At 33.6% G+C, this 12,894-nt stretch overlaps 1 protein-coding gene across 3 annotated transcripts in view; it reads left to right on the forward strand.

The window, feature by feature from the left end:
* The window catches only part of SUPT3H (SPT3 homolog, SAGA and STAGA complex component), a 451,623-nt gene that overhangs the window by 276,068 nt on the left and 162,661 nt on the right, over positions 1-12,894 (forward strand). For all 3 annotated transcript variants that reach the window (XM_014535365.1, XM_014535364.1, XM_014535366.1), the window contains 2 exons: positions 8,701-8,787; positions 11,527-11,617. In XM_014535365.1, coding sequence (XP_014390851.1) covers positions 8,701-8,787; positions 11,527-11,617 — 178 coding nt within the window. The remainder of the gene's footprint in view (positions 1-8,700; positions 8,788-11,526; positions 11,618-12,894) is intronic.

The following is a 12,894-nucleotide window of genomic DNA, read 5'->3' on the forward strand; positions in this document are numbered from 1 at the left end:
TCTATTCTGAATGAGCCGGGACAAAGCACCAACACGTCCGTCTAAGCGGTTTTAGGCATTTATTATTCAGTTCCAGTTTGTGTACCTAAACATCTCTCATAGTTTGCTGTGAGGGTTAAATGAGATAATATGTAGAAATCATGAAGCATAGGACAGTACATTCAACAAATGTTAGCATGAAAGGAGTATCAGCTGCTGTTTAAATATGAGTGATATGTCCTTACCTTGAGACTCTCTTAAACCCCTACTAAATGACAACATAATTTTACAAGGTATAAACCTACAAAGACAAAGTGAGAGAGGATAAAATATCAGATGAGAGATATAAAAAAATTATGGAAGCTTAAAAGTGGATAGAAATGGTAAAGGTTTCACAGATCTGAGAGAAATGAAGCATTGGAACCTGAATATCAGAATTAAAAGTTCCTCTAAAGAAAGCAGTCTTTGGGTGGATGAGAAACAGGAGGATTGGTAAGAAGCAAAGGAGCAATTTCATCCCAGTACTCTATCAAAACCGTATAAGCAGCCAGCTTACCCCTTGGCTATTCTGGCAAAATAGTATATAAGTTTATACTCTGGAAAGGTTGAATAAAAGGGACTCTGGTATTAAAGATCCCAGGTAAAATGACCACCAATATTCAATTAAAAGACTTTCTAGAGAGAACCTATAAAATTAGAAATCAGTTTTCCTCATTCCTCATGATTGAAATTTTTGTAGTAAGCTAAGAAAATTTCCCAGATGTAAAGGACAGAATATATAGGTTACAGTATCTCTGTAACTATCAGGAAAATATATTAAGAAAAACCCTCATCAAGGCACACTACCATAAAATTTCAGAATTTCATTTATACCAGTAAGAGAGCAATAATAACAGTCCCTCATGGGGTGGGGGGTGTGTGGGGGGAGTCTCACAGAGGCTTAGGAATAAAAACAGCAACCACAACCAAAAACTGACATCTTAATAGCAATATTTGAGGCTAGAAGACAATGGAAGAATGCCTTTAAAATGTTGAGGGAAAATGATTTTAAACTCGTATTCTATACCTAACCAGATTATCTTTGAATAAGAGAGTAGCAAAAATGAATATTCAGTCATACAGGATCTTTAAAACTTTATTTCCCAGGCACCATTTCTCAGAAAACTATCAGAGGTATTTTTAGCTGTAACCTACCACTGGGGGATGGAGATGGAGTTTAGTAAACAGCCTATTAAAAACAAAAAATCAGTATTCTTTAGAGGAATATAACAGAATCCAGAGTCCTTACAATGTATCATCCACAATATCTCAGATAAAAATCCCAGATTCCTAAAAAGATGAACAGGCAAACTTGACCACTACTCAAGAGAAAGTGCAAAATGGAAGTTACTCCAAGATAACAAGGCTGTTGAAATTAGCAGCAGGGATTCTTAAAGCAGCTGTTATAACTATGCTTAAGAATGAAAAAGAAAACTTCTCCAGAATGTGATTTACCAACATTAGTAAGTAAAGTAAAAAAGGATAAGAAATGAAATCAAGAAATAAAGACTCCAAAATGTAATTGTTGAAGAGTTGGAGGGCTCCAGTTGAGATGTCTCTGAAGGAAAACCAAAACAATGAAATAGAGTTTTGGATGCAAATAGTTTTCACATAAAATTAGGCAAAAATCAAACCAAGGAAATTATTACTGGAAAAAATTTTTTATTTGTAAAAAGAAGTTTGATCATAGTGGCCAAACTGTAAGAGTGTTTACCAGTCACAATAATGTAAACTGGATGCTAATTTAACAAAAAAAAATGAAATTTATAAATAAGATCAAAAGGGAGGAAAGAAATGGTTAAATATGAGGTATATGAGACTAAATTTTCACTCAGTAAGAAGTCAACTGCTAGATTTAAAGCTGAAAAGTAAAGAAAACAAGTGTCATAAGCATATTCAAATATGGATGAAAATAACAGAAGAACAAGCTGAAAAAAATTGAAAGGAGTTGCCTCTGGAAGAAGAATTATAGATTAGAAAGAAATGTGTCAAGGTCTATCATTATAAAAGTATTATTTGATTTTTAATGTCACATACATTTTATTTTTCCCATGGGAAAAAAACACCCTCTTGTTTATTTGATTAAACAAAAATAAAATAAGCTGCATAGGAACAATTTTAAAGTCCAAAGAGACACCAACTTTGTTTTAAGGCTGCAGTAGCTGATACAGCATCTCCTTGCTACCTTCTCCAGCCTTCTCTGTGGACCACAGCAATACATTCAGAAGCCCGTTAGCCAACACAGGAGTTCTTGAACCCTTATCTATTGGTTCTTCACCTGCTCATTGTCTGTCATGCCTGGGGTCTGCAGTATAACATTTAAGATTTTAAGTAAAAATCCACGGGGGTGGGGGGGGGAGGGATCAAAACAAAGCAACAAAAACACCCACCCTAAGCAAACACCCACTTGAAAGGTTTGAGGGAAAACTTTTGTTCCCCCTTCTCCACTTACTAGTCATTGATGGGATCTGCACCACTGCTGAGACGCCCATTTAAAAATGTCCAGAGGCAGAAAGCACCCCATGATGGGCTTGGAGTTAGTTTCTGTGGCCCGCACAGATATGCTGGGGTTGCATATTCCTTACCTACGCATGTGTGCCTTGGGGGAAAAAAAAAGTATACTTAGTCTAATATCAGGCAACATGCCCATGTTAATTTCTCCAATTCTGCATTTACCTTTCTCACAAAAGAAAAACAACTTCAAACTCAACTGAGTAATGTGTTCTACAGTTAAAGCAATTGCTGACCGGGCATGACAGCTAATGGGCAGTATTAAACAAGATTCATTAAAAACAAACAAACAAACAAAAAACTAACAACCCTCCCACCCACCTGAGTATATCTAACATGCTAGTTAAAAACAACAGCCCTGACCCCCACCCACCCTTTCACCTGCATTGATTTTAGGGAAGAAAAAAATAAAAGAAGAAACCTTATCACCCTAAAAACAAGAAAACCCCAGAAACGTGAGAAACCTACACAGACTTCTAGAAACATAAAGAATTATTACAGAGCTGGTTATTTAAAGAAAGTAAACACTTTGCATACATTCTGAGAGAAAATTTTTAAAAATTAGAGTTACGTATTTATAACATACATAGCAAAGTGCCTGGTACAATTTAGATATTCCATAAATAATAGCTATTATTACTACTAAGATTATTAACTCTTCTGCTAATCAGTAAAAACATTGGTTATCCATTTCAAATGGAAAAGAAACATATAAATCTAGAAAAGTTATTTAATATATCTAAAGTTATACACTTGCTTAGTGGTAGAGCTAGAACTGTAGTCCAGATTTCTGAACTACAAGTTGCTTCAGGCTCAACAAGAAAGATTCAGAGAGGATCTTTGAGGTTATCTATAGTCAAATAGGGTTGCAAGCAGAGCTGTGCTTTCATAGTCCAACCTAGAATCTGGTCTTGTAAGTAGTGGGTGATAGACCAATGGGTAGAAAGACAAACAAATAAATCTTAGGCCAAGTGACTACCTAGTCTAAGATTTTGCCTCTTTGTGACACAACTTCCAACAACTCCTGCCTCTTAGTATGTATGAATGTATGTATGTATGATTTATCCTCAAAAAAGAAAGATCCAAGAAGCTAGCCAGAAACCACAGGGGAAAAGTGCAACTTACGTGTTTAAAAAGGAATACTTTCAGGCTGTTAATGATTATTAAATCATCAAATTAATTTTGTTGTACTTTTATTTACTTATTTTCTCTTTATTTTACTTCTTTCCATTACCATTTATCCTCCCTATACCCTCTTCCACTTCTTCCCACCTCACAACCGCCACACTATTATTCATGTCCATGAGTTCTTTCTCTTTTTATTTTGTTGTACTTTTAAAAACTTTTGAAACTTTAGAGAAATCTTTCTGCTGAATTTATGTGGGCCACAGCCAAATGCAGGGGTTATTGACTTCACGTAGCTCAATTCATTTTTATTATAGCTGGTAAAACTGAAAATCATCGAGGGGAAATAGGATGTCAACATTTAAGATTTATAAACTGCCTTTTGGGAATGGTGGTCTTGGACCTAGAGATATTATTCAAAAGGAAGTTTGGAAGTGAGAATGTTAGGTAACTGGTTGAGGAAGATAAAAAACGTATTGACAACTACAATTAAGATATTGTAAACTGATTGCCATGCCTAAGTTAGGTAATAAACACTATTTTGTATGAAGATAATTATAGATGTTTTTTCTTTGAGAAAATTATTTTGAAGCCTGTATTTTAAAGAAGAAAGAATCAAGAATTTCTCATAATTTATTTAGTAATTACTTTATTAGTTAAGACGCTCCAGAAAAACAAAACCAATAGGTTATATGTGTGTGGATGGATAGATAGATAGATAGATAGATAGATAGATAGATAGATAGATAGATAGATGATAGATAGACAGACATTTAGATAGCTAGATGGAATTAGTTCATATAATTATGGAGGCTGAGAAGTTCCAAGTTCTGTAGTCGACAAGCTGAAGACCCAGGAGAGGCGAGGTGAAAAAACAAAACCAATAGGTTATATGTGTGTGGATAGATAGATAGATAGATAGATAGATAGATAGATAGATAGATAGATAGATAGATGATAGATAGACAGACATTTAGATAGCTAGATGGAATTAGTTCATATAATTATGGAGGCTGAGAAGTTCCAAGTTCTGTAGTCGACAAGCTGAAGACCCAGGAGAGGCGAGGTGTAGTGCCAGATCCAGTCCAAAGGTCTGAGAACAATGAGATGTTTCATTTTAAGTCAGAAGGCTGGAAAATACCCATGCCCTACTTCAAGACAGGCAGAAGGAAGATCTCTCTTCTTTAGCCTTTTTGTTCTAATGACATTTTGGTCAATGACAGACCACCAATGATAGTGGTCCCATAAGATTACAGTGGAGCTGAAAAATTCCTATCACCTAGTGACATTCTAACGTCATAGTATAACACATTATGTGTTTGTGGTGATGCTGGGGGAAATAAACCTGTGGTGCCAGATGTGCAGAAGCATAGTGCATACAATTATACAGTGCAAAACACTTGATGGTGATAATGAATGACTGTGTTACTGGTTTATGTGTTTACTATACTATCCTTTTTGTCATTATTTTAAAGTGTACTCTTTCTACTTATTTAAAAACAAAAAAAAAGAAGAAGCTTTGCTGTCCAGCCGGTGTAGCTCAGTGGTTGAGCATCAACCTAAGAACCTGGAGGGCACAGTTTGATTCCCTGTCAGGGCACATGCCTGGGTTGCAGGCTCGGTGCCCAGTAGGGGGGCATCCAGGAGACAGCTGAGCAATGATTCTCTCTCATCAGTGATGTTTCCATCTGTCTCTCCCTCTCCCTTCCTCTCTGAAATCAATAAATATATATATATATATTTTTAAAAGTTTTGCTGTAAAACAGCAAGTCATATTAACCAGCTAGCATCCTCATACATCTTGTGTTAACTGAATCTCTTGGTCGCATCATTTTCTCTCGTGGTGATTTAATCTTGTGTTGTTCTGTACAGTAATATGCTATACAGACTTGTAGCCAAAGAGCAATAGGCTATACCATATAGCCTAGGTGTGTATTAGGCTAAACCATCTAGGTTTGTGTAAGTGCACTCTATATCTGCACAAAAACAAAATTTACTAGCAATACATTTTTTAGAACATGTCTCTGCCATTAAGTAGTGCATGACTGTATGCAGTTCTTCAACTGATTGGTTGAGGCCCAGCTACATTAGGGAGGGCAATATGCTTTACCCATCCTACTGATTCAAATATTAACCTTATCCAGAAATACCCTCAAAAATAACACCCAGAATAACGTTTGACTAAATGTCTGGTTGACAGAAGTAACCATCACAAGCACACAAAGGCATAAAGATAAAACTGAAACTACTGGAGCTTAAATGTAGAAAAATAAGAGAGATAAACAAAAAACATGATGAGAATGAAGGCATATAGGGAAATCTGTGAGTCAGTCATGCTTTAAAGACCACATTGAATTTAGATTGGTCTTAAAGTATTTCTGTATGCTATCATTTCTTGCATATTTTATAATTAATTGTATATTTTTATTATAATAAAAAGTATGAATGTACTATTTCATATTTTAATGACTGACTTGTTACAGTGAATAAGGAAGTGTAACTTCTATTTATTTTCAAGGATTAAGAATTTGAGGGATTTTTTTAGAATATAGAATCAACCTTTTGTTTTAAGCACTTGAAGATATTAAGAGGGTTTTTTTTTATTTTGGGTTTTCTGGTTTTGGTATTTCCAAAGCTGCTCACCCATGTTTTAAGCTTGTGTTGTTGAAGAGGTGTTTCTTTATTCTTTCTGGTAGATGTAGAGAAATATTTCTAGAAGTAAGCTAATGGGTAATACACACTTTAGTGTGATCACTGTAATTAGCTAATTAAATTGCTCTCTTCACTTAGTAAAAAATAAGAGTTTGGGAGAGGTAAATTTGAGACAAGGGTCACATGAGGGCCAGATAGGCTCGGTGAGTAACACAATGGTAGCTTTCAGTCCAGAGGATTCACTTCACAGGAGTTCAAGGCATATTAGTGAGAATTAGCGTACTAGTGCTAGTAAGGATTCTACTTAGGTGAGAGAAATTAGCAAATGGGGTGGATGAAAACTAAAGGTAAAGATTTCCTGCTAATTAACCAAGACATAAATTTCTGATCCCTACACTAGTTATGTACTGGTTTTGAAAAGATGTTTTAAAATGTTTAACTCGCCCAGCAGTGTGGCTCAGTGGTTGAACATTGACCCATGAACCAGGAGGTCACAGTTCAATTCCCAGTCAGGGCATATTCCCGAGTTGTGGGTTCCATCCCCAATGTGGGGCGTGCAGCAGGCAGCTGGTCAATGATTCACTTTCATCAATGATATTTTTATCTCTCTCTCCCTCTCCCCCTCTGAAATCAATACAAATATATTTAAAAAATAAAAAATTAAATGTCTAACTCTTCGTCTTTATTTTCTCATTTTTCCCACATAATCTGTTTGTAAATGAATGTTTTTGAGAGTGTTATAAATACAAATTATATAGATGTAGTGTGGATAAATAACTGACTAATGGGAAGCTGTTTAGGGATATATACTTATCCTGACCCTTTCTTAACATAGTGAAGTTACTAATATTTGTGTAGTACTTGACAGCACTGCCTCCTGTTCTCTGTATGTGTACAGATGAATGGATATTGAGTCCATATTCTTCTTCACACCGATTGTATGTATTTTAGACTCTGATAGAAATGTTTTTATTTGGAAAACACACACATGCGTATACCTATTTCCCTGGTACTCTTCCAGTTTTTAGAAAAAATGTTTAAATTTTTCCTGCTGAAAACATTTAGATTCTTTCTGAATAAATACATCATCTTTTTAAAAAACCTTCCCCCAAGATTTCTTTTTAAATGGTTCACAGTTAAATTTAAATTTCTATATTTAGGTAGAATTATGTTTATATACCAACCACCAGTATCCAGGAAGTTCAGTGGTAAGGTTGACACATAGGGAGTTTGTAGTCTATTTTGTAGTCTGTGTATTTAGACAAGGTTTGAAGCTTACCTAGCAAAATCGCTTAAACATTCAAGCAGAATTTCTTTAGTACAAATGCTCTATTTGATTTCTTATAATTGTTAAGATAACAGTGTGTCACTTTATAAAGATTAGTTCTCAGTAATATGTGTTAGATTTATTCCTTTCAAAGAACGGTGCATTCAGAAACAGCTTTTATATGTAAATATTTTTGTAATATTGGATAGAGTTGGTTTGGTGCAATCACTATGGTTTAATCAAGTTTGAAAGAAGTTACAGGCACATTTTTGTAGAGTTTTCTGCAGCATCTTTATTTTTTTCAGCTGGATGTATTTTATGTTCCTTCTAACTAATCAAAATAAGAAAGTGATTGCCTGTGCCAAAAAATAGGACTATCATTTTTCACATTCTTTTCTTTTCCAGGTCATTTTCAAGTAAGATTGTGTTTCTAGGACTTCTGAATTCCAGAAAACTCCCGACTTTGTAGATATAAGGGCCCAGATGAACATTTCAGGGGGACTCTAACTTTTCATGCAGTATGTTTTGTGTTGTGCATTCCAGATACAGTTAACTTTTTGTGTGCATGTGATTAGTGTGGAAAGAAATTAATGCAGTCCCGTATTATGATTTATGGACTGAATCCTTTGCCCACTGAAGACTTGCCAAAACTAAAACTATTTTTTTTCCTTTGGATATTAGAAACAGCTACTGTTTTTGTTGATCTTTTAAAGGTCTGAATGGGCCTATTTCAAATCATACCAGCATGGGAGCTCAGATTAATAATATACTTATTCAACTAGTGATACTGAGTGAAACCATTGCTCACATGGATATGAGGATACAATTTCATAAAATTATTTTCAGGTGCATTAATGCATTTCTGGAAGCTGCACATGATTTTTCTTTTGCATGAAAGAAATCAAGGATTTCTGTTTATTGTATCAGTTACAGATCGGCTTATAAGTTAATTTAATTGCATTTTTTATACCTTAAAACATAAGACATTTTACTTTTAAAAATAGTAATGTGATGGCTGAATTGTTCCCTAAAATGTTTAATTTAATGTATTTTTCTTTCTTGAGACATCGTGACTGTCATGCCTTTCATTTATATTGAGAAAAATTCCTAAATTTTGTTGTTGTCAGTTACACCAAGCTGCTGAAGTTTCTCAGCTCCGGGGAGCAAGGGTAATATCTCCTGAAGATCTTCTGTTTTTGATGCGCAAAGATAAGGTAATCTAAAATGTTCTACTGAATTAAAATGCCATGTTTGGTGCTTAACTATACTTATATGAGGAAACTAAATACCCTTTTCACAAAGCTTTCAAATTGGTATCATAACTATTGAATTGATATTTTAGTCTTCATAGTTTGCATGACAGAATGGCTTACTATAAGAGAATTTATTTTTTTTAACATGGGCAAAGGCATGTATGTAAAACTATGTTGACAACTAATTCTCACATATCTGTACACACCTATTTTGACATGTTCATTGCTACATAATAGTCATTAAATATTTAGTGTTCTGATAAGTGAGTAACATATTTACTTTTCTTCTAATTTTATACAGTATTACAGGCTTTCAGAGAGTAATTTTTTACCTTGAAATACAAAGTTTATTCTGTGACACTAGTTTATAGGAAATAGAAAATCAATCAAGATGTATATTCCATTAGGATAAATATATACCATAATGTCTAGGGTTTTTTATACTTAAAGATCTACTTTTATTATTCTTTGAACACTGTTATAAAAATATCTAAGCTGATATTTACATGTCTAATTTTGTCATAACTCTCTTCCATGAGTAGCTAGTTGAAAATATTTTATAAAATTTTACATGTTTTAATAAGTTGCATGTAAAAGTTACATGTAAAAAATAATCACAATGTGTTGTGACAGATGCTATTGTAAATGAGCAAGCAATGCCTAGTTCCCAATGTCAGTCCCATCTTTCATTTCTCCACTGATTTTTCCTGGCCTTTTATTATACTCACCCACTCCTCTGCCACCATTTTTGTATGCTTGTGGCTCTATTTTTTATCAAAAGCCTTCCCATTTGACCTTTTGGATAAACTTTTGGCTCATTACCTCTTCGGTAGTCTGAGGAATATAAAGGAAAAGAAAGAAATATCTTCACTTTCAAGAAGATATACTTTAGTTTAGAAAACCAGTATGATTTAGTTGAAAGAAGCATTTTAAGACTCACAGAATTTTAAGATTATATGATTAGATGTAGAAGCTGTAGGATTTTTTTGCAGTGGAGGTTTCTGCCTGGGGTAAGACTCATGCAAGTATAGCTAGAACGAACCAAACACAGAAGAACTCACCAGGATTCTGGTTGAGTAATCTAGACAAAATCTGATTATTGTGATGGCTCTGGAACTGGATAGGAAGGAAGAATTCAAAGAAATCGCGAAGAGTCAAAATAGGCAGGATTTGGTGACCATTAAACTTGGAGGACTAAGGAAAAATGGGCTTACATAGCAGTGGTCCTGGGAGGAAGGAGCCGAAAGGTGCTGTTGGCAGAAATGAGGGCCTGGAGCCAAGATTCCCTATGAAGGCATCTGGGAAGAGGGAGTTAGCGGCATGTATCTAGTCAAGTTTTCCTTTTCACTGACAGAGGTGAAGAGGCTAGCATACACACACAAAGTCCATATTGGTACGTTTTCCTGCCTTTGGGGAAAGTAAAATTTAAAATCCTATTGAAACTTCAGGAGCATACACTAATTGACAATGCCCTTTACTGTCCAGTGGGACTCTTAATCAGAATCATTTTAGCACCTAAGAACATACCTATAATATTATAGTTGCCATTGTTATCATCTTTCTCCTCAAAATAATACTTTTATTTATATGATGATATTTTCTAAACAGGATTTCAAGTAGTTTACATAGGAGTGATATAAGACAAAAATACAATCTAAAGTACTGAACGGAATCAGCAAAGAGAAGAGGATAGCAAAAGACCTGTTTTTTTCTTTTCATAATTTCAGATTATATAAAGCTGTATTTATTGACTGTCTATGTTTTACGTATTACTCTAGGCAGTTTATTTATTCCTCACAATAATTCTGTAATGTAGGTACTTTACTTACTTTGTAAATAAAGAAACTAAGGTTCAGAGGTTATCTTTTACGTGTGACCCCGCTAAGGTCTAGTTGCAAGACTAATTTTAACCTCAGTTTCCCTATGTATAAAGAGGAGATGATTATAGTTGTCTGTATCTCAGGGCTACTGAAAATATCAAATAAAATGCATGTAAAAGTGCTTTGTAAAATGCAATAATTTTCAGCTGATATGATATCTTAAACTTAACGGTCAAGAACCAGTAATAATACATTCCAAGTGTAAGCACACAACAAATTACAAAGTATTTATAAGTTACTTTTAAAGCTAAGCAGTATTATGGTTTTCTAATAAACCTAAGGAAAGCCATCATTAAGACCCAACTATCATTAATCAGCTTTGAGTTTCATAAAAATATGTTTCTCATATTACTGAATGTTTTCCAGAAATATAAACCAGCTCTTCTAAATAAAATAAAAGTATCAGAGAATAAAAAACAATAAAAGGAGAGTGCATGCCTTTTTAAAGCAGTTGTCTGGATTGTTTATAAATCATTTAAAAAAATAAAATAGCTTAGTATGGAGAGTGTGATATTTCTCACAGTCTTCAGAAAGAATTTAAGGCTCTTTATAAGACCAAAATATAAAGGTAATTATTGTGATTCTGGAGCATCTGGATACTTGTAAATGAAAAGTGCTTTTAAAAATACTTGTGTTTCAACTTTTATGTTTAATTTGTGACTACATTTCTTTTTATTACATAATATTATGCTGAGAATTGGCGTATTTCCCCCAGTGATTCTAGGGTACTACTTTATTAAATTTAGTTATTATAATCATTACTCAGTAAAGTGAATATATGTATAAGGTTTCTTATTTACTGATTTCATATTTTTAATAGAAAAAACTTAGAAGACTGTTAAAATACATGTTTTTCCGAGACTACAAATCAAAGATTGTCAAAGGCATAGACGAGGATGATCTTCTTGAAGGTAATCTAAACAAAATACTAAACTAAGAACAATGACACCGGTATGCTGGACCTCACATTTATGCACTGTCAATGAAGATATTCCAGTCAGAGTAGAATATATGTACTTCTGTTAAATAATGTAGTTTAGAAATTAACAACAATTTTATTTAGTTGACAGCTAATTCTTATCATTTTCTATTTATATGACTTAATAGTAATCTGGTATTTAAATTCTTTCTTTTAATAATATAACCTGCTTTACATCAGAATATCGTGAAACTAAGAAAATTGTGTTGATTTAAAACATTGTTTTAGCAAGCATAATTTTTCTCTTATAGATGTAGAGAACCAGACAGACCTATTATGTCTTTGAAATTGATACATATGGGTTTTTCTTAATTTATTATAGAAAGTATGTCTTATGATATAAAATCACCTTGTTTTGGTGTGTATTTCTATGCTGTTTGAAATCCAGTAAAAAAAAAACAAAACAAAAAAAACTAATGCAGAGTAGAAAAATTTCCTTATCTGATTTTCCAATTCAATTCCCTATTCTGGAATATTTAGAAAAAGTATTAATGTTGCAGAATCTAAAAATGCTAAGCCAAAATAGATAATTACTAAACAATGTTGTTGAATTAAAATAAATACAGTTGACCCTTGAACAACATGGATTTGAATTGTGGGTCTATTTATATGCAGATTTTTTTCGATAAATAATATAAGTGTACTTTCTCGTATGATTTTCTTAACATTTTCTTTAGTTTATTTTATTGTAAGAATGCAGTATATAATATATATAATATAAAAAATGTGTTAATGACAATGTATGTTATCAGTATAGCTTCCAGTAAACAGTAGGCTATTAATCGTTAAGTGCTGGGGGAGTCAAAAGTTACAGGTGAGTTTTTGACTGAACTGTGTTTGGCACACCTAAACTTTACATTGTTCAAGGTTCAACGTATATTATGTTTTTAGAAATAACATATATTTTGAATTTAACACAGTGACTGCATAGTGGTATTTATTGCTGACATATACACTGAGTGGCCAGATGATTATGATCACCTGACGTTTGTAGGCAAATTAGCTATAATTTCGTGCTGAAGTTGCTAGAGGGCCAGACCATTATAAATAGGGAAGCAGGTTGTTTACCACGACAGTAGAAGTGATTTTTTTCTGAAGATATGGGTAAACAATGCGACTTAACAGCCTTTGAACGTGGAATATACTTGAACGTGAGTGGCCAGATTATTATGACCACCTGACATTTGTAGGCAAATTAGCTATAATTTC

This window comes from Myotis brandtii, unplaced genomic scaffold (assembly GCF_000412655.1).
Source record: "Myotis brandtii unplaced genomic scaffold, ASM41265v1 scaffold143, whole genome shotgun sequence".
Classification (NCBI taxonomy): domain Eukaryota; kingdom Metazoa; phylum Chordata; class Mammalia; order Chiroptera; family Vespertilionidae; genus Myotis; species Myotis brandtii.